Source organism: Merops nubicus, unplaced genomic scaffold (assembly GCF_000691845.1).
Source record: "Merops nubicus isolate BGI_N331 unplaced genomic scaffold, ASM69184v1 scaffold17046, whole genome shotgun sequence".
NCBI lineage: Eukaryota > Metazoa > Chordata > Aves > Coraciiformes > Meropidae > Merops > Merops nubicus.
This window is the reverse complement of record NW_008617096.1, coordinates 16,495-39,429: the sequence shown is the minus strand read 5'-3', so window position 1 is coordinate 39,429 and position 22,935 is coordinate 16,495. Positions and strand designations below refer to the sequence as shown.

The following is a 22,935-nucleotide window of genomic DNA, read 5'->3' as shown; positions in this document are numbered from 1 at the left end:
TTTATCTTATCGCTAAAGCTAAAGCTATTACTGTGTGACTGCAAACAAAATGATGTAAAAGTGGGAGCTAAAAGCCAAATCCTGTCCCTCCACCTCCTCTGCCAGGTGTTGGTAGAGCACTGTTAGCTACTTGACTACACCAGGGGGGCTGGTGCTCAGCATGTGCATGAGCTCCCTAACCAGGAACATATGGCACCAGTAGTCATGCAACAGGTAGCAAAGGGCAGGTGGGAGCGAGAGAGGCCAGCACATCTACCAAGGAACCATTGTCTTTTGGAGAGGAGCACCATAGTTGTGCTAGAGCTTATAAACCACCATCTGAATAAGTGGGACTCCCCAGTGAGGGTCCAAGTAGTTGTGCCAGATGCTGTCTAGCAAGTTCTCACATTCTTGTAGTGAACTTTCCAAATCTGCATCATATATGGCCTAAAGAGGCATCTGCCTTTGAAGTAAATCAGAGTTTCATGGGATACAATGGAATTCTGCAATTAATGCATAGACCAAGCCCATGTAAGGGCCTTCTCGTTGGGAAATGGTTCTTTATTTTTATTGTTTGCAGAACGAAATTAAGCACAGAAATTAGTTCTTTCAAGCATATAAATAACTGTGCCTTGTTCATCTTTTCCCACCAATACAAATTAAAACACTGAAATCTCCTTCCGTGTTTCATCATCAGTCCCCAGAAATTTTTTCTTTCCCCTTTGTGATTTATATGTGCCCTTATAAAAGAACTGAGCTTCTGAGTCAAAGTAATCCATTCCTAAATAAGTCCTTCACTTTTCTGAATGCTAATTGACCTGCATAAGCCTGATCACGTAGTTCCTTTAATAGGGAGCTGTTGTTTTTTGTTAGCGAAATACAGGGTGAAATGACACTATTGTCCTGCCTGCAGAGCTCCTACTTAAAAATCTGTAGTTTGCACAAAAAATCAATAGCAGAATATGTTAACAGCCATTAGTATATTACATGCAGAGCAGCTGCAGATATTTTATCACATACTTTGCAATCTCATTCAGAATGTACTAAATATACTGAGTCTGGAAAAGGAATCCCTGCGTAAAAAGACTTCAAAACTAGTGACTGACAACACGTCCGTGTTGGTGTCCCAATTTGTCTGCATGCCATAACAGAGCCATGCACCATTCTGAACACCTCTAAACTGCTTCTGTGACTGAGACCTTGGGTTCTACTTGCTGTTATTTTTTTTTGTTTTTTTCCTCTATGCAGTCGCATTAAGGAAGGAAATATAGCAGGACTGCTAAAGATTTATATTTATACCTACAACTAGACTGAGCCTTCGGGCACAGCCTCTGGCAAGAAGTTGTGAGTAAGCAGCAGCATCCACAGGAATAACCTCTGGGGTACCAGCCTGTGTGCACGCCTGCTGGAAACTCAGGAGCCTAGAGGGCTGCCTCCGTGTCCCAGGGGAGGCAGTGTATTCTCCACTTGCCTTTTCCATGGACGACTTGTAACACTTCCTGAGCCAGCACCTCTCTGCTGCTGGATGCACTGAAAGAAACACAGCTCTTCCTGCTGTTGAAATGCTTATGTGCATGCTGCCCACTTACTCACTGCAGTTTGACTATCAGGGGCATGTGGGCCCCCAAAAATGCACGTGTAAAATAAAGACTCTTTTTCTTTCAAATATTCAAGATGTAGCAACCATTTCAAATGGCTTCACCCAATTACTTAGCCCTTTTCCAAGGGATTAACAACTGCAGAATTAAGACCTATAGTGGATTATGAACTGTAAGATTTTTTATATATATATTTTTCTCGTAGAGGAAGACAGGGATTCCTTTCTTAGATTTATAAGCAAAGGCAGTTGCTTCTAAAAGCACTCTATAGAAAGTTGCTACGTTTATGTGTACCAAAATACATTCTTTAAAATGGGGAAGGGAGTTACTCTACACATTAGTACTTCACTGGCATCCTCAACACAAAGAGTCAAACATTAAGGTATGGTTTAAATTGGAGAGATGCCACAGAAGTCAGAGCTATAGAAGTCAGAGCTATAGCATGCATAAATGATTCTGTTCTGCTTAGGTATTTAGAGCCTACTCATCAGGCTTAATTTTGGGGATCTTTGGTGGCTATTCATCACTGTGAATAGCAGTCCAGTTCTTTCAGGGTATTTTTTAAAAATTCAGAAATGCTGCTAAGTGCAAAAAACTTATTGTATATGTTGCTAATTACATCTGAGAAAGCCAGTATTTTTCACATTAGTGTTTACATTCAGTGTCTCCTTCTGGCCTGTATAGAGTCACATCTGCACATTAAATTACAGTGTAATTTAATCCGTATAGGCTTTTCTTTTACCAGTGTTTCTACTACCTGTCTCCCACAGAAAGCCTGGCTTGATAGCTGAGTGGGTTTACATCTTACCACCTTCCTTTCTTTAACTTGCATTATGCTCTTAAGAACATATTTGTTGCCCTGTGTCAGTGCAAAATTCGTCCTAGACTGATATCCCCATGTTTGATGCCAATGGAGAGAATATACTAAAGGGGGCATATGCCAAATGGTCCCTCCCTTAACATGATCCTTCCAGGCCTCTTTCTCAAGGCCTTGGGATTATATCTGGCATGGGGGAAGGTAGGGTCTGCAGCTAAACTTGCAGTCCAGGCCCAGGTTGTTGAGGCCATAGAAACTGTGGAAGCAGCTATCTCCTCCCGCTTCTGACCCAGCCACTCAGCCTTCCTGCAGCAGGAGCCAGAGTAGACGGCAGGAGGCTTCACGGCCTGAAGCCACGACTCATTACAGCCTGAAGAAAGAGACAGCCAGGGACAGGCAAGGACCTAGGGGCTGGGAAGCGCTTCTGCCCATCCCCAGCTCTCCTGCAGCTGTGGGACCCGAGCGCCTCTCCCAGCCCACACCCTCTTTCCTACAGCCTTGCGCTGTCGTAACCTTTGGTACCTCCGAGTCTTGCTGTGTAACACCCACGGCAACGGGGCCGTCTGCTGTGCGATTTAGCCTCCCCCTTCAAGACCTTCTGAGGCACTGAACCAGCCTTGCTGCAAGAGAGGCAGAGAACTCACCCATGAACTACAAATAGACAGGCATGCCAGAAATGGCCACCTAGCGTAAGGCACACTAGGATTCAGTCACCTTGCTTCCTTATCTTTAGCAAACCGTCAAATCTTTGAGCAATGTCACTGGTTTCCCTTAATCAGGTCTCTCAAATACTGGTGTGTGATTTTTCCAGGCCTGGCACTCTTGTCTGCTTTTAATATAGGCTCTAATTGCTCAGTGATCTGCTCCAGTGCATTGGGAAAGCCATTTAGCGTGCTACTCTCTTCCACCCCAGGAAACTGATCTCTGCTGCTGTGATGGTATATTCTGCTTCCTTAGGAAATGCAAAAAGGAATTATGCTGCGCTAGACTCACATGACGATTTTCCCTAACGTATGTTCCTGATTCCTGTGTAGCTAACCTTTCCTACGCTTCTGTGTTTCTTCAGAAAGCAGAGGTTTGGCAATTCTGCTTTTCTTTCTAAAAAATTAAAAAGATTCTAAAGAATATTTAGCATATTATGACCGTCAGCATCCGGTGCACATCAAGTGCACATCCAAGTATGGGTAACCATTTTGAGTAGAGCAGGATAAACCAGTGAAAAGAAAGACAGCATTTTGCTGTAGCCTGAAATGGTTTGAAGGAGCCAATTCATGTGATAACAGAATGTAAATTGGGGATTAAGCAGTCTGCTAACTACAGGAATATGCACTGGGGGAAAGACAATATCCTGGTGCTGCATGATTGTGACCTTTTTTCAGTATTTGACAAGTGAACTTGGTCTTGAAGGTGGGCTCATGTGAGCACTGAGCCAGCAGAGCTAACTCACGTATGCATTGTTCTCCAACTGGGAATGTCAGACTTTTGTCAGCATATATTTCTCTTTTGTGTCTATTAACAGGTATCTTTTTAACCCTGTATCCATGAATACTGCATAATTCAAAGGATTGAATTAAATTTCTTCACAATAGTGTTTCCATCCCTACTTCTTTAATCATCCGTGATTAGATAACTGAAAAAAACAGCCTCTTATTTCCCACCTACAGACAGAAAAATAAAGGATTTTCCTCGACAGCTATTGGTGCCCTAATTATACTCCTTACAAATCTACTTCTAATTTCTAGGGTGGCAAATTGTGATTCAAAGAGAAAAAAAAAAACAAAACTGTAATCCAGATTACAGCTAAACTGAATGAGATGGAAGCTGCTGGCTGAATGTGCTTCACTGCCTTAAAATAAAGAGGCACATTATCTCCCAAAACACACAGATTTATCCTGTTCTGCCTGTTATTTGAACAAATACTCAACTATATCAGCAAAACTACAATTCTACATTACATTTAGAGAGTAAAAATTAATCTTTAACATATCTTCACAATGCTATGTTTTCATAAGGCTATAAATTCTTTGTTAACTCATCTTTCTTTCTGTTTTCAAAAAAAAGCCCATTGCTACTGCATTCACAGTTTTTTAAAAGACTTGCATTTAGAATGAAAAGAAACTTGCTTTTGCAAACAATACGTATTGCTAGTTGAGAAAAAGCAGGAGTACTGTACCCTGTCAAAATGATTGAATGATGCCCTGAAGTCGTTCATTTGTTCCTGGGTGATACCCTTGGCATCTCTTGTGAGGATCTGAGTCTCAACCTCATTGATAGTTCGAGCAATGGTGGTAAGCAGGAGCTCCCACCCAACACGGATGTGCTATGAGAGAGAAAATACTCATTTATTAGAGAGTCAAATATATTCTTCTAAGCATATAAAAAGTATGGTAAGCAAAAAATCAGCTCTAAATATTTATGTGATACTCTTTCCATAACACTAAGTCCATATTACGACTAAAGATCATTAAAAGTAAAAATCGCCCTCAGAAAAATATGGAACTGGTTTCTAAATGGGTTCTTGTTCATTAAAAGTAAAAATAAGTGAAAAGGAAACAAGTCTTATGAGAATATCAGAGAGCCTGCCAAATTCCATCCTCTGCTGCAATCTCTTCAGATCAGGAAAGGTAGTTCTCTGGCAGAAGAGGGCAGGATAAACTATCAAGTACAACAGGGAGTAAATGGCTACCTCCATAGTGTAATTGGTGTGCTTGTTGTCGAACACCAGGGCTTCTTGTATAAGCTGATGATCTCCTTCTAGTTTGTCAATGTTGTGTTTATAATTAATGATATTGTGCTCATATTGCTTCAGCTGATTCATCTGGTCCTCCAAAGGCCCTGTCATTTCAATAGAGCTCCGGGCAATTTCCTGTCAAAAAAAAAAAAAAAAAAAACAGTCACACAACCCCATCCCACAGAATTTAAGCTTTAGATTTGCTAATTTGACAAACATTCACAGAAGTATGTAGTATTTTCACACTAAGAAGCAATAGTAATAAAATCTTCATACAGCGGAGATGAGAAATTTTACTGTAGAAAACACATTTCAAAAGAAATGTAACATTTAAGTCTGGAATTTGCATCGAGATTCCAGTGATCCTGGCATCATTCCTTTACAGAAAGCAGAAGCTAAAAAGTGTTTAGTGAGTAATTTTCCAAAGCTACATCTCCTGCTCACCATCAAGGTACCATTTGTACAAGCTTCCTCATTTTTTTGTGGAAGGTGCTAAATACCTCAGGGTCAAACAGCTGGTGAACTACCACAGAGATTGCTGTTATCCTGTCTATAAGGCAGAGCTAAAAAATAATAAACCATTCTGTTTGTCAGCTGCTGCATGAGGGCGTGGCACTCACCTCCATCTTGGTCTGGATCCACGGCCCAATGACATTAGCCTGAGCAGCAAACTGGCGGCGCAGGCGCTCGTTGGCGTGCTGACGGGCCAGCTCCTCCTGCAAGGATTGATCCCTCTGAGGCACCAGCTGCTTCACCTGTCGCCGTGGGAAAGCACCACGTGTGAGTAGGAATGCAGGAATGAATCGTTTATAAACAAACGGAACAAGTAAGTTACTGATTTTTCTCATTGGTCGGAAGGTGGGTATCAGGACAAGCCAGAGACATGATCCCTATTTTACTTACCAGTTCTGTGCTAATATAAGAAATTGCTAACATGGTCTTGGGCAGCCTGGCCAGAGAGACTTACACAGAGCAAGAAGGGATTCTCACTTCTGGCTGGATTCATGTTCAAGAGAATTATTTAACTTGAACTGCTATTAGAGCAGTTAGTCGGTTTTTCTTTTGAAACACAGGTAATTTTTCAATTTCTAAGTAAATGTAAGAATAGCCAGTGCAAAACATTTTATTGGAGCACAGCCACTGCAATAGGATAACATGTGACGTGTTCTGTCCACCATGTCTGAAGGGCTGTAAGACACTGCAAATGCTTTTTTTTGGGGCTTACCCTTTTGGATTGCCCCAGGAGATTCTGAATTTAGTCCTTACGGTTGGACTTTCATAACACATTGAGGGCATATAATAATAAGACATTATCTGTCTTAGTTCCTAATGAAATAAAGTTTGTGTGATTGCTGCAGGAGCCTCTCTTTAATACTGCCCCGGTGATTTTTTAAGGTAATTGCCAATTTCAATTTGATTGGACAGAACATTAACAGTCCCAAAGATTCTAATTTTTTTACAGCATTTGTGAAATGTAGCAGTTGGGTAGAGGAGACACATGAACTAATGTGTATACTAAGAAAAAGAATACAATAATTTTCTGGGTTTTTTTGACAGTATCTCATGGCCCATCCGCTGGTCAGCCACCAGTTCTGCACTAGCCCAAACACACGCTTCTCTTGCCCCGACAAAAAGTACATAAGTCATCCTGAGTGATGGGAGCAAGGGATATTGCAAAGCAAGACTAGCAAATGCAAAGGAGAGCATAAGATGCTACAGAAAGTTCATTCTGGAAATTTATGATCTATTGTAAAGTTCTCTAAATATTTTCAGTATTCCTAGAGTACTACGTTCCAATGTCCTTTATGTGTTTAGCATACGTTACCTTTTCCCATTTGCTACGAATCTCATCCACAGTGACAGTGCTGTAAGGATTGGTTGCACTTATTCTCATGTTGTAACTCTGAATAACTTTTTCAACTTCATTCTGGATTGACAGTATGGCCTGTCTTTCACCATCTGCCTCCGGCAAAGTAGCTTTAAATTGATCATGTGCAGAGATTAAACTCTAAAGTCAGAAACAGAGAGGGAAAGCATGAAAACTTTAATTTTTTTTTCCAATATCTGGAAGACCTGCTGTAAATAAGCACAGCTCCTTTCTCTCAGTTTCTCAAACACCCCATCTACAAGTATCTGGAGATACAGGAAATAAAACTTTCAAGATACTTTCAAGAAATAGCTCTCATTGACTTTATCAGGACCATCACTTCTTCCATGATCTTTGGAATATGTTTTCATACAAATGAAGAACCCTCTTTATAACAGAGCAGGCATTGCCTGTCATAAAGAAAATGTCAAGACAGATATTTTCTTACACATGCTGTACTCTCCAATAGAGAAAAGCTTCCTTTCTTGTTCTCCCTATGACTGTAAGCCAAAAAATAGAGCATTATTTACCTGAATTTCCTCTATGCTATGAACAATAAACATATCCTGTAGGTCTTCCATAGCACCTTCCATCCAGTTGTTGAAAGGAGCAGCTCTTTTGGCAAATTCCAGATGAAGCTGATCAATTGTTTCAAGCAATTTCTCCGTCCTCTGTAGAGGTTGGGAAAGGTACATTCTTTTGTTACTAGGGCAAGACCAAACTCCACACACACACCCACTCACCTACAAAGTCATGTCTCACCTTTTTGAAAGCAATTCAATGTATTGTTGACTGATTTCACCACCTACTTTAAGGATTTTCATTCAAGGCAATGGGACTAATTGCACTAAAGATACTCCCATATCCAACATGTTAAAAGGGTTGTATGCCTTTGAAGGGTAACAGGTGAAATTACTTTTTCACCACTGATACTTTAAGTATTTTTGCTATTGTGACCTATCTGCAAATCAATTAAAATCTGGTAATCTTGCTTTAGTAATTTCTTGTAAGTATAAAAAGAAAGAGTTAGACATAGCTTTCCACCTTGGCACACATGTGTGACCTCCTCTTTTCTTAAGGAACAAGGCTTTGGAAAGTATCTCAGTGCTTTGGAATACTCACTGCCAAAAATATCAGCCCTGTGCTGGCCATTATCCTGTACCTCACCTGACTAAGCTCAGACAAGTAGGAAAAGGTAAGTGCCTAATGGCTTTTGTTGTCTTTGCTGAACATCAAATTCCCAAGGAGTGGTGCTATAAGCCGCGTGCCGTTTGTTGCTGCTTTAGAACTTCCCTTAGCAGCTGAGTAGTGTCAAAGATGCTCTGAGCAATTCAATATGTTTGCAGATGAAACCACACCAAAGTGAAATGAAGATCTGAGGAAAAGGTTTGTTGCTGTTTGGATTCAAAAGTGGATGCTCAATGGCACTGTTTCCAGATCTGAAACAAATGGTTGATTTCCCACGCCCTGTCTCAGCTGAGCTGCTGATTTGTTACATGATTTACCTCCAGTGCCTCTCTCCTTTTCTGAGTAAGTGTTCCCAGGCTGTCCCATTGGTCACATATCTTTTGGCATCTATCATTGACACTTGCAGCATCATGGTAGTCCAGTTCACTAAGAAAGAGTGAAGAAAAAAACTGTGATTTTCTGAAAGACAGGAGCAGTTGCATTATCCACAGACTTCCACGAGCCCTCAGCAATTCTTCCCTCTTTTTTCCAATATTTCTCCTCCAGGTGAGCAGGTGTTTCAGTATAGACAAGTGTGATCTAGACATTCAGTATTTCAAGAAGCACAACACAGGAACATGATCAGCCACTTCTGTTGCAAGAAAAATCAAGTATCCATCTGTGACATCCAAGTATGAAAGACAATTAAGGTGTCTAACCATTTTTATCTCCGGTATTCCTGTGGCATAAGCAATTTGGTCTCCTGAAGATCAAAATGCTTCAGTCTGGGGCTTCATCAAGTTTCTGAAGATTGGTACAGTTTTAAATCGATCGGTCTGAAATATACATTTAGTTTTAAATAATTCAATTATCCTTTCCAGCTTCATATGCTCTGAAATGACTTAACTGAGAAGCAAACCTCAGGATGCATTCAAAGCATAAACTCTCTCTCACAGGCTTGGCAATATTAATAGGGGCTGCCCAGACCCAGGGCACAGAGAACAATTCTCACCTTCCTCTCCAGGAGCTCCTCACAGAGCTACACCCTAGAACTGGCTGGTTCAGAGAAGAGGGATCTCCAGACATACACATGCCACCAGCATGAGTCCATGCACCCATGAAGGATGTAACAGTTAGCATTCTTTTTCCACCTGCTTAATAGGCTTATATTATCCTCACAGAAAGCAACTTACTTTCTGCTTAAGACTGGAATAACCTTTTAAGGCTCTGTCCTGAGATTCTGCACTGAGTCTATCTCAAATTGATTTTTTTATCTCAGTGGTAGATAATATCCTTGCTTCTGATGCAGGCATCATAACCATTATAAAATACATGTGCTTGGCACTTCGTAAGCTCACTTTTATTGGTGTATCATCATCCACTGAATTTAGCTCTTGGCTTCTCCTGGAGGACACTTTGCCCAGTACTAAACATTGCAGAGACTGTGATTATGTGACAGCATGGCAATATGAACCTAAGATTTACTTTAAGGCTTGAACATAATATACAGGTAGACATTGTTCCCTTCTTTTCAGCATTCGTTTTTAGGGAATTGACAAGAGGAATGTACAAATCACTCTGCCAGTAACTTCAAGAACCACAGAAGACAAAATGAGAACAGAGGTAGCTTTCCGCCGTGAAGCTGCACTGCAGGCCAGGAGCAGTGTTCATGCTTCCTCCGCTGAGCTCAGTCACAGCAATCTGGTTCAGCATGAAGCTGAGGAGTATGTGAACCATTCTGTTCTAACAGAGGCTTCAGACACGCTGCAATCAGTCAACTGTTGAAAGTGGAGAATGGTAAAGCAAGTAAAAATAATGCCATAGCAATTTTTTAAAAATAACCAAGCTGGCACCAAGTTATACAACTCGAGGCCTCCTTAACTCAAAAAACTTGCTTCCTCCTTTGGAGGAAGACATTTTGTTAGCCTTCAAGGGATGCAACAAAAGCCATCTATCTTTTAAGAAATATTAAGTCAGAGGCATGGAACTTTGGATGGAACAGGCTGAGATAAACTTTGCTGCTATGAGTTTTTGGCTGGAAGATGCTTTTTTTCATTAGAGCAAATTGAGATTATTAGATGATGTCCCTGTGTCAGCTGTGAGCTGACACTAAGTGGATGGGATGTGGAGATTTGTATTCTGGTCTCTTTTTGCATATCAAATCTAATATACCAGAATATGGACAGGGTATTTTTCCAGATACTCCAGGTCACAACCCTGAGAGTTCTGCAAATGTTACTTTTGTTTCTATGGATCTCTTATCTCCTTTTGTCAATTGGGATAAGGGCAGGTGTCCTTCCATGAAAGTGAGGGACTGATTGTAACAGCTCTGGTCAAAGTCCTGGAAGGTAATGTGCAACCTTCCTCCATCAGCTCTACCAGGGAGGTTCAGTCATTCCCCATAAGATCTCTGCTATCCTATTTCTTCCAGGGATATGTGCTGTGGACAAATAGGTAGGAGAATAATATCACAACAAATTTAAAAAAGGGCATCCATGGATCAAAAATCAGAAGTTAGATCACCAAGTGACATTAAACAGTGTAGCTCCACTGCCTTTCTGGGCCTTGTATCTCTCTCAGCATTGAAGCTGTGAGGAAACTAGATTTCACGTTTTGTAAAAAGAATTTTTGCTTATCATGCATACACAAAGGACTGCTGCACATGAGCTACAGAACTTTTAAGAGAACAGTCATTTCTATTTGTTTGGTTATTTGAAATCTACAGCCTTTGGAATTTAAAAATCATTAAGCTATTCCTGTTGATCTTACAATTCAATCTTATCTGTAAAGAATATTAAATTTAGTCAGATTTTGTCCTAATCCAGAGCAGCACTCACATCTGAGCTCACTTGAGGAACAGTGAGAGTGTCACAAAAATAACCTGCTGAGCAACACACTTTAGAACTGTTTCAGAACCAGGCTCATGTTAATCACCCACGTAAGCACAATTTGAGCCCAGGTTTCCAGAAGCAAAAAGACTCCCCAAATCAGTGTTGCAGTGTTTCAGTATCCTTGGCTGAAAATAAGTTGCCATACTAAAATTGATGGATATGCAAGAGCTACTGCAGCAGAAAATAGCAGAACAGACAGGAGACTGTAACTGGTAGAGTTCAAGACCACACAGCAATTGTTCTCCTTTGAAATGGCAACATTAGGCATCCAAGAGATGGATTAAAACAAAACACAGAGGTGTACTAACTCGTATTTTAGACATCTAATCATCATAGATGATGATGATTACTGTTAAGGCCTGATCCAGTGATAAAAAAAAAAAAAAAAACAAAACCACAACCCTCCACATCTCCACATTTCCAATAGTCTTTGTAGCAGGTGTCAATGTAAATTTCTTAGCATTCTTCTTCAAAAATACAAATGGATAAAGAAATTAGCATTTTTTCTCCATAATTTCCTTGTGTGAAGAATTACCCCTAAATAATTAGAATCAGCATTTAAATAGAAGCTGCCCGTTTGTTTGCAGCTAATAATAAAACTTTATGGCCTTTCATTTGGTGTTCTCCAAGGGCATTAAGCCTAAATGAGTTACTGAGTCTCAGTGAAAAATTCGGGCACTTCTAGCCCCATTGTATGGGGAGAAGCAATAGCTTTTTAGCACCTTTGCAGCCCAAGCCACAAATAAGTTGTTTAACTTCACACAGCAAATTACTGAAACAACTGAGAAGAGACAATCCTAAAATAGACAGGATACAGTGTTCACTGGCCTCCCCAGAGGTAAAGGGCACAGGGTTCAAAACACTGGTAAGCAGATGCTGTGCTATGTATACGACATTCCCAAAGTTTCTCATCACTTGTAAAGCTGAAGCTGAATCAACAATGATTAGGTGTTTTGGAATCTTTCTTCAGCAGAAAGAGGAACAAATAACTCCACAACAGAGATCGAGGCGTGTCAGAAGGTGTTTCCTGAGCTCACACACTCGGTGAAATCTCCATTCTCTGCATTTTTCAGATTTCTTTCACACTAACTAAAACTGCCCACTGCGCTTTGCTTTTCTTCCTTCAAATAATCATGAAAAATAGGATTTTTCTTCTAAATCCATTTGAATTATGCAATTACTGTAAGGGCTGCTGCTATCAGGTATGAACTATGTTTTTAGACGACTCTCTGATTTTTAAACTGCTAATGAATGTGGAGCTGTTTAGGAGTTGTGGTCCTTCACAAAGTGAAAGGGTGAATGTTTTCAACACTTGACATTGGACTATGTTTTAACACTGGTTTGCCTACTCAAGAAGGTGAGAGATTGAAACGTGGAGAGCTGAAGCCAAGGGCAGAAATCTGAGAATTTTAATCTTGGCTCCTGTTTCAACCACTACCATGCATTTGTTCCCATTGGCTTTACATATTTATACCGCGGGTGAGCAATGGATTTAAGTATGTGCCAAATGGCTGAGAGCAGGAGTAGCACCACTGATTTACTGTACAAACCCACTGCAGTTAACTGCATAAGGTCACGAAAACAAATGTGCTTAGCTTGGTGCATATACCAAGACTGCTTTACCAGAACTGGGACATCTGTATGTGACACTAGAGTCCTGTCAGTGTGGGCAGAGCTTAGCTGACAAAACCGTGCTTCACATGGGTGAATCAACAGCCTTCCCACAAACAAACGCAAGCTCCACCAATAAAAAGAGTTCAGCCAGAGTAACTGCATCAACAATCAGGACTTGTGCTCCCATAAGGGTGTCTGTCAGTCAGGGACCTTGACTTTTGACATCCCTGACCTACATAGCTGCTGCCAACAATACATGTTGATGTACTAGATGTAGCCTAGACGTGTTGTAGAACTGTTCTCAGCCTCGGTTGTGTTTTCTCTGGGCACAGTATGCTGCGTGAGCAAATGCTGGTCCTGTGGCCAAGTTGATGGAACTGTGGGTGAAAACTCTTACTCTCCTACAGGAGAGCTTGTGTGCTTGATTGCTTGAGTGACTCGGAGCAAGTTATTTAGTTTCCATATGCCCACCGACCTTTCTGTAAAGTGGAGACAATGGCACTTCCAAATATAATACGAAGAGACTGTGAAAAAAATTATACTAGTGATAATTAAATCTTCAGAAAAGTCAGTGCATTACCCACTAATATAGAGGTAGCTTTGGGATCTGAAGCCTTTTGAAATTACCAATGTACTTGTGGGAAAATACTTGACTTTAAAGTGAAGATGCTTGATCTGTAATTTGTGTAAATGAAATTATTTTCTGTGCTAAACAACTCATAGCCAGTACCTCTCACCAGACCATATGAACTGAGAAATAAACACCTCCTGAATTCCCATCAACACACAATGGGCTCATCAGTAGTGCTAATGCTAGAAGATTACTGTTAAGGCCATTTTAAAATGTTTGTTTTCAAATAATTTTTGTCAGTTGAATATCTATATTTGGTTGAGGGTAAGGGGGATATGAGGGAAAGGTCTCAGTGACCAGCTCAGATAATATAGTTATGAAGCTATCTCTGGAATTCTTACGCTGGTACCTATGACACTATCAAATTCATTGGAAAGAGTTTATCGCAAAGTTAAATGTCAGCAGCTGCAAGCCTTTAAATGGAACATACTTCAGCTCCTGGGCAATGGCAGCGATCTGTTCCACCCTGTCCTGGTGAGCAGCCAAATCGCTCTCAAAAGCTTCATGTTTCCTTAGCATGGCGCGGACTTCTGTCAGAGAGGCGGATTCGTAATCCTTCTGAAGCAAGATCTGCTCTTTGCCTGAAAGAGGAAATTCAAGTATTAGTCGTTTTTTACTAATTTGTTGGTTAGGATAATTGCAAATTTAGACAACTTTTAAAACTGAGGCATGGTGAAAATCACATATATGAGATAAAGTTCCAGCCTCACTGAAATCACTAGCAGATTGTCAGGAAAACTGTTAATTAGAAGAAACATATATTTTCAAAGATCTCTCAGTAATTCCTTGATTTTTGCATAGGCTGTTTATGCTGGTCTAAAATAGCGAATATTACAGTATCACTTGAGCAACTGGCATAAAAATGGTATATTGGCAAAAACTGTGGCTCTAAACTATTCTGATATGTCTTTTGTAGCGGAGACGTATGGAAGCAGAAATCACACTGCTATGCTCAGCTTCATTTTTACTAATGATCTGTGCTTCTTTTTCATAATCTGCCTTCAATTTCTTATGCATTTCAGCACTTCAAAAAAAAAATTGAGGTGTGGCTGCCTTTTGTATCAAACACTGAATTTCAAGTGGAAAATGCCAAGCTATTTGCAAAAAGCTAGAGATGCAAAGAGGAAATCAGTGAGTGAAATATTACTCCTCAGTAGCTCCTGTGTTGGACGACCGAATCTATACAAACAGCTGCTGCTACTGCAGCTCACCACATGGCATGACACAACCCTGTGAATTCTAGAGCCAGAAGGGACTATTGTCTCTCTTGCTAGTACCAGCTTTTGTGAAGTTTTCCCTGCGTAACAGTCATAACTTGTCACCATGAGCAGTTTATGCTCATAAAATAGGCTCTCAGGGCTGATAAACACTGTAGTTTCCCTTCTAGTATCTGCTTGGCAGCCATTTATAGCCTTGTATGCTTCCAGCAGCTGTGTTATGGGATGGACTCTGCTTTACTTTCACAACGTGAAAAGATTTTAGCTGGAAAGAGCCAGAAGCATGGCAGAAGCAGGAAGACTGTTGTCAGGGCAAACAATAGGATGGTAGAGCAGATCTACATTTAATGGTCCCCAGTAAAACTGTCTGCCAGTGTATGGTCCTATAGCTGTTACAACTGCATGTAAGGTTAGGTTGCCATTAAAAACCGGAACTATAAATGAGGTGTAAACCAGTGTACGAGCAAAGCAGAAGTGAGTCTGTCATCATCATGTAGTTTATGTGAGCAATTCAAAACATCATGATGAACAAATAAACAACTCAGAATGACTCTTAATAATTTCACACTTCCTAGTTGGATTTCTGGTGTACAAATACATAGCTATCCATTAGTAGTAATGGCCTCTATTCCAGTGCCAAATATTCCCATTAAGTTTGACTCACTACCTCAGAAGTATGAGCTTTACAGTTATATTTCATTGGCAACACGCCTACAAGTTAGGGTCATGACTAAAGTCAGCAAAACCTGTAATTTTATCTGTTATTATTTTAGGTTTCTAAAACTGTCCAGACTACTTATGAGTAAGTTTCTGGCTGGCAAATATCCAACAATGATGGTTCAAATTTGAACACTAAAACACTGAAAATGTTAAAAGCCATCTCTGCTCACCATATGCCCACTGCTCATGAGTGGAAGCCTTCTGTCTAAATTTCTCAGCCAAGTGTTCAAGTCTTTCCAGTCTTCGTATTTCATTCAGCAGCCACTCTTCATAGCCTTTCTCAGCTTGTTCAAGTCTCTGCCAAGCGCCGGCAATATCCTGTGAAGAGAATACAGGGGAGAGAGGGGATGAAATGATAATCTCTTTTTATCCAAATCTGCAGATTTCAAATTCATGCACAGTTTTGCTCCAAAAAGAGAAGTTTTTATGTGCAGGTATTGTAAAATCACAGAATCGTAGAAAAGTTTTTTGAGCTTCCTTGAAAACTCAAAGGCGTGAGTAGGAAACTGAAGTAACAGGGCCCTTATTGTCTGTGTATGAGTGGACAACAGTCCTTTTCAGAAAGTGCCATTTATCACATCTGAGCAACCAAAGGAGTATAGAAACAGGTTTGCTATATTCCACAGGAAATGTTTTGACCCACGGTCAACTCAAAATACTTATCAACAGATGAGAATTCCTGGCACTGACTATTCTTATCTTCACAGACATAAATTAAAAAAAATTAATGTTACAAAGTAGTACTGAGCAATATCTGTCACTCAAAGTCTGATGATCAAAATGTCAGTGAAACCACTATGAGCTTTGCTTAAATAAACAATATTTGGCCTCACTAACAGAGAATTATTGATAACACCTCCAAAGGAAGCTCTGTATCATCTCATGTCTCAAGACAATTTGCTATTGGGGAAAGGCTCAGAGGCAGGAGCATGGTTAAGAGAAAGTAAGATTCTATAATGAAAGGGAATGTGTAGGGTGGTTTGATATTGATACAGTGCAACAAACCGAAGTTTTGGAGGATGACTTAAAATGGCATTTCAATCCTCCATATTGAAATTTTTGTGAGAACATTGATAGAAAGGATAACAGAATATTGGTGTCTCCTTTACTTACTGAAACCATTTTTCCCTCTGATGGCATGAAAGCTGGCCGATTGCTGATTCTCAGTTTTGTCTGCAGGGTGTTGAAGTTGATCTCCAGTTGACATTTCTCTTGGACTTTGGGAGGTTTGTGTTTGCGGCGGTAGTCCCGGAAGTCTTCTAACTTCTTCTGCATAGCCTGCATTGTTTTTTCTGGGGTCCTATTTTCCAGCCAAGGGATTGTCCGGCGAATCCACTCTAAAAGCTTTCAAACCCACATGAACAATTGAAAGAAAGGCAATAGGAAATCAACCAAAACATTAGAATACTGAATGCACAAATCCTAACCAAGTTCGCACCATTTTAATATTATTGGCTTCAGTTACTATTGGTGCCTTAAGGGCAAGTGAGCACAAGAGTTTCCATGCTGAACAATACTTTTTTAACTTATTTGCCCAGATATTCTAGGTATTTCTAGAAATACCCTAATTTTCAGAAAGATTAATTACTCAATTCCTAATTACTCAGAACCTGAGTTATCCAAAATCACTTGCCACTTTCAGAAGTATGGTCTTGGTGTCTCAAGAAGTCATAGTTATGAGATCAGGACACACACCAGCCAAGTAACTCAAGTCATACACAACTGTCACAAGTCTGTAAGTGCCAATGTAGCACTATGTACTGTCTTTGTGTCTATGATCTCAGTATGGTTTTGCAGGTTGTGCACTGAAGACAAAGGTCTCACTTGTGCACTACACTTCTATAGACCTGACTCAACAAATTTGCAATTTAACAAGAAAGGACAGCAGGAGCACAATGTGCTCCCTTCTTCATTCATTCACTGTCTGTGTTCTCAGGTGGATTGTGAACACCCTGACAGACCCCATCCAGGTGTGCTCTGCAGTACACAAAGCCAATGGGCTTGCTTGGAGTGACAGGATCGTGTATGTTCCACATGTGGTCAAGGATGGCTGTCTTTGGAGATTACAGAGACAGCAAGCTTGGTCATGGGACAGATCAATGACAGTCCTCAAAACACCCTTTTTTGGCATACTAATGAGACTCAATGACTTGCTGGAGGTTACACACAAAGTATGTGGCAAAGGAGTCACCTGAACCTTGACATCTAGGGCAACTGAGCTTTGTATCCTACCACTTTGAGATTTACCCTCATAGTGTCTACACTTTGTTCTCTTGCAGAGAGTGCATGAATCTTTCAGCCTTCAGTACTTCATGAACATAATTACCACATTACAGATACAGCTGGTTTTACCTCGCTTGCTAGTCTCTCGTACTCTTCCATCAACCTCTCATTTTCCTGATTCACGGCAAGCACCTTACAGATCCGGTTAGCTGCAGTCTCAGCCTGTAGAACACAGCAAATTAACAGGACATGTCCATAAACACATTCTGAGAAAGGTATAGGCTTGGCGAAAGTGAGACTGTGGCTGCTGCAAATAAAAATCACACTGGTTTATAGTAGGTGACTTGTGTTGCTTAAATCCTAGGTTGCTTACATATTTACCCTCTTTCTGCAGTCACAGGTTCCAGTGGCCTGAACAAGGCACAGATCAGCACAGAAGTCACCTTGTTGTACAATGAGGCGGGAATTTCACACTGTCATTAGAGCTGTCCAGTAAATCTCTTTTCAAAGATGACTCAGGCCATTCTTTAAAGTTATCTAATTAGGTTATTTTTTTTAGATCACACCAAAAAAAGTGTTAGATTCGTTAGCCACACCAGAAAGACACCACACGTGATTCAGGAGTCCCAGACAACACTGTATCTGCACACTCTATGTGCATATACCTTTGAGAATACATGCAGCTCAATCAATGGCAGCAAATCTTTTCATGCCTCCTGACAAATTTATTCGTTAAGGCACTGTGCAGCTCTGCCATATTTAAAATCTACGTTAGTAGTTTGACATGGCAGATCTATACTTCCACATAAATTTGAGCCTGGAGTATATCTAATCACACAAATATGTATGTAGACTCCTGTGTTACAGAGCATGGGGAACCTGCCTTTTGCAGGAATAGCAAGCTCTTCATACCCAGAAGCAAGAGGGCACAACAGCATAGCTGTGCTCTGATAAGGTGTAGGGGGCCTACCAGACACAAAGGGAAATTAAATCCTGAGGATAAAGGAACAGTATCAACTACTTGAAGATTTGTTTGGTTTCAGGGGTTTTTTTTTCATGTAAGTTGGGTTATGTCCACTTGTAGGCTAGACAGGTATGAAGCAGAACAGTAGGAAATGCCACATTTGTAAGTGAGAATCTCCTCCTGTATGACAGATCTGATTACAATGTTCTTGCCTATTATACTAGTACTTTGAGCCACAAATGATTCTGTTGGCTTCAGTGGGAACCAGTCAGAAATACCGTGTTGGATGTCTTCTGTGCTTTTCTGCATCTTTACGCATCTTTGAAAATCTAGCCCTAAATTACTATTCAGCATGAGTAAATCTAGGATAGGCTTAATCTCCAAAAACCAAACACTTTTTTATGCAGCAAATGCATAAGGTGTTGATGTAGCAACAAACAACAACTCCATTTCACAGTATCTTCACATATAGTTTTTCTGGAACAGTCTTCACAATCACCAAAGACCAAAAATTAGAGAGAGGAATGTCCACTGGTATTAAAGTAGTTCAACTTGCTACACAACATTTAATGAAAACAGGTTCAAGTGTTGGTTAAAAACAAGTATTAGTGGTCAAGTAATACTTGCAATTGTTAATTAAAACCACAAACTACTAAATTAATTTTTTTCTTAATACACTAGTGGAAATGTGAAACAACCAATCAAAACCACAGCAACCTGAAGGGACAGTTGATTAATACCTGCTCTGCTCCAGCAAAAGCATGGTAGAAGCAGGACACATATGTCATGATAGCTCTCTCATCAGGTTTGGGAGTGTTCACAATATCTACAAGAAGGGGGGGAGAAATCAAAAAATAGAATGGAGGAGTAGAAAGGAGGATGAATAAATAAAAGCACAACATAGTGTCATTCTGAATGCTTTCTTTTCCGTAGCTCTGTATTCTAGAAACCCCATAAAGCTGTAACAGATTTAGTGTTAGATTGATGGGTACAGATAAAAAGTACACTGGAAATTCAATGTAAGCTCTCACAAAGAGATGGAATTTTTTTTTAATAAGCTTGGTCCTGCAGTATTGTCACAGGGGGAGTGATCTTAATTTTACCAGGACTATCTGCTAAGAACTGGCACACATATGTGTGGTGAGTGAGAATGGGGTTGCTGGGGGGAGGTAAGACACAGGAAAGACAGGCTACATTTTGATCTGAGGAGATGGTCTCTGGAAGTTGTACATAGATTAGTTACAACTTCAGCATTATATATCAGTATTCTTTACACTACTAATACCTGAAATATGTCCAGCTCTATTGCCTTGCTTTTTAAAATGTTCCTTTCTTTTCATTAGGCTATAATTCCAGAGCTCTTCTGAGATGTTTGTGTATGTTTATGTGTCTATTTTTCATAGCAGCAACATTTTATGTTGGTGTCTGTACTTACCATTGAGCATTTAACATTTTAAAAACAATCCCGAAAGCATAAGAGAAGGGTTTATTTTCTAAGCATCTGTTACAATGATTTTGACATCTGTAGCAGGAATAATATCCAGCAGGGAGAAAAAAGATGGCATTCTGCTACTGAAGTTGTTTTTTCACTATGAGCTTCTTTTCAACTTGCATTTTTAAAGGTGCTTCAAATGAATGCACACAAGTTTAATTGAAGAGAATGAAGTCCTCTATCCTGTTTAGTAACCAGCTGTCAAAAGCCTACTGGATATTATTAGCAAATACACAAAAAGATGAGACAGGGAGGTTTGTTTCTATGGAACAAATGGATAAACTACCACCAGTTCTACTGAGACAGTGGCTCACAGAAAAAATCAGGCAACAGGAAATGAACTCAACTCTAAGATGCTGTCCTAGTAACTAGTGAGGAAAAGATCAGAAGAGGAAAAATTGCTGAAAGAAACAAGACAGAAGGTGAAGGATGAGATCTGAGCCATCTTCTACAATCTCACCTTCTGAGCACCAGCAAATGCATGGTAGTAACAGGAAACATAAGTCATAATGGCTCTTTCATCAGGTCTGGCAGTGTTTACTATATCTGTGTAGAGAGAAGAGGGTTAACTGCTCAGAAATTCTCACAAGGTACTTCCACCAGGTTACGCTGATGATGCCACCTTAGTGCTGTAAAGATTCAAAATAAATACACCATTATTCAGACTGCATCTGTTTACTGGTATCAGTGCAAAGCTAGCTGAGCTTTAGGACTCAGTAAATGGAAAAGACAAAACTCCCTGAAATGGCAAAACGTCTGAAGGCTGAGACTGTACAGAAGGATATTGCTACCTTCTAGTTTGTAGAAACTTCCAAGCAGATGGCATGGCTGGCAGATCTACTGGGTTCAGCTTCACTGTCTCTCCCAAGTAACTTCATCTAAATCACTAGAACTATTCCAGAGTTAAACAGCCACTGACAGTCACAAAATAGGAGGGAGTACATTATATATTAGCACAGGGTTCCCGTGACTGACAGGTTATTGATATATATTGGAAACCTGTAGAACTCTGGCAGTCCACAAATACATTTTGTGCTAAGAAAAGCTTTGAGAGTAGCAGTGTTGCAGTCCTTGAGCCAGTTTGTCTTTTTAGTTAATAGCATAAATCACAGAAGAGTTTGGCTTGGCTGGCTGATGGCTTTGTCCCTGTTATGGCAGAAAAGACTAAAAGCACAGAGAGGGTGAAATCAAGGTATTTGGTACATTGGTAAAAATGGACCCTTTCAATACTTAACAGAGAAAGGCAGAAAAAGGTCGGTTTATATCAATTATGGAAGCTGCAAGAACTCCTGACAATGTAAGGAGCGGGGAGAAACTAGTGTGAAAAGACTTAGGAATGAGGTGACAATTTCTAATATTAACAGTGAGATTTCTAAGTTCAGGACCAATGTATTTACTGATTTTGTACCTAATTCACATTGCTGTGAAAAGAACTTTGAAAAGTTTCCATTGAGAACAAAGGGGAAGAGAGTAAAAAGTGACTGAATACTTAGAGGGTGTTAGAAGAAGCGTCATTTCATTCCCCCCTCCCCTGCCAAGAATAAGAATAGTAAGGGGAGGGCTAGAAAGTACAGAAAATCTGGTGAGAAAACAAAAAGGTTTTTTACATTGTATGTGAAGCGAAAAAATGAGGAAAGGAGAATGATAGGAGGTGCTTAGTGGTAAGGTCATAGCACTTCTATTTATTCTTTGCACAGTATTTCAGAATAAAATGATTAGGTGGTGCTTGAAAGGGGACTTGCAATGCAAAAAATGAAAACAATTAGTTTTGAAGCGTGAAGGTGAAACCTTCAATGTAGAGGTTACAACCTGGCTTTTCTAAATCATCCTGTACTGGCATAACTTTCCTACCAAAGACTTCATGGGGAGCAGATACAGTGAGTTTGAGTGCTCTGGACAACCACCGTGTTATCACTGCTCTGCTGCCAAGCCATCAGAGCAGAGTCTGCATACTCTGAAAATGCTTTGAACTAGAGGCAAATTCCAGTATTTTGGCACCATTTTTTGTCTGGAGTACAAAAGTTTGTTTATCTTGAAGAAATTCAGGAAATTGAATATTTGCTTGTGTTTGTCAACTCCAAAGATTATAGAAGAAACCTAATAGGAAACCATTTGTCAAAACTATCACTGAAAAAGGTTTATAATTAAAGTAATCCCCCCAAAATTCTGCTCTCAACCTAGCTCACTTTCATAGGAGGCACTTTGCTAGTACATTTTGAAAGTTCTGTACTTCTATTTCTGGCCCTCTCGCTTAAACATTTAAAAAAGTGAATGTTTTAAGCTGCTAACAGTTATATCTCCCTTTATCATACTTAGATTGGGATTTCTTGAAGGCTAGGATTATCTTTTGATCCTGCATTTTAGCTCATTTATCTCAGTGAGACCATGTGCTGAGGTTAGGGACCAAAGTACTAAGGAAAAAAGAACAAACAATAAGGAATCAAGCCAATGAGTGAAATTATCCATAAACAGGGAGCAAGAAGAAAACCACTGTTTGAAAATAAAGCAGGTTGCTACATTATGAATCATGTAGAAGGAATGTTAAAAATTTGCTAGATAGAAACGAAAAGAAGTTTTACTGTCTCCTGCTTGTAAGTAACACAAAGTCTAGTAAGTACTCTCACCTTCTGCATCCAACATCTTAGGGATATCCAAATGCTTTTCAGCAATTTCCATGGCAAGGTTGATATTTCCTATGGGGTCATCCTGCATTACAGAAGAAAACACAACTAGTCAAATAGAGAATACATGATTTTTTGGTCTATCTACTGCTCTACTTTCAAAATAACATAGTAATAACCTATTATGTACCACTAGGACTTTGCTGCAAATATATATATAAATTCTGGAGGGGAACACAGATAACGTACATGGTGTACACATAAATCTGAGCTAATACTAAATCAAGCACAGCAGTAATACATACAGTCAAGGCCACTGGTCCAGTAGGCTATACTAGACCATACATCACAAAGTGAGTTCTGCATGTTTTTACGTCTACTATTTGTTATATTACAGTCACAT

At 39.9% G+C, this 22,935-nt stretch overlaps 1 protein-coding gene across 1 annotated transcript in view; it reads right to left on the bottom strand.

Moving 5' to 3' along the window:
* ACTN2 (actinin, alpha 2) overlaps positions 1-22,935 on the bottom strand; it is a 42,287-nt gene that overhangs the window by 5,469 nt on the left and 13,883 nt on the right. Inside the window, 13 exon segments of the mRNA XM_008943041.1 lie at positions 4,568-4,714; positions 5,081-5,260; positions 5,746-5,880; positions 6,951-7,133; positions 7,523-7,663; positions 8,498-8,606; positions 13,726-13,876; positions 15,403-15,550; positions 16,346-16,576; positions 17,585-17,677; positions 19,160-19,263; positions 20,350-20,457; positions 22,536-22,617. Coding sequence (XP_008941289.1) covers positions 4,568-4,714; positions 5,081-5,260; positions 5,746-5,880; positions 6,951-7,133; positions 7,523-7,663; positions 8,498-8,606; positions 13,726-13,876; positions 15,403-15,550; positions 16,346-16,576; positions 17,585-17,677; positions 19,160-19,263; positions 20,350-20,457; positions 22,536-22,617 — 1,812 coding nt within the window.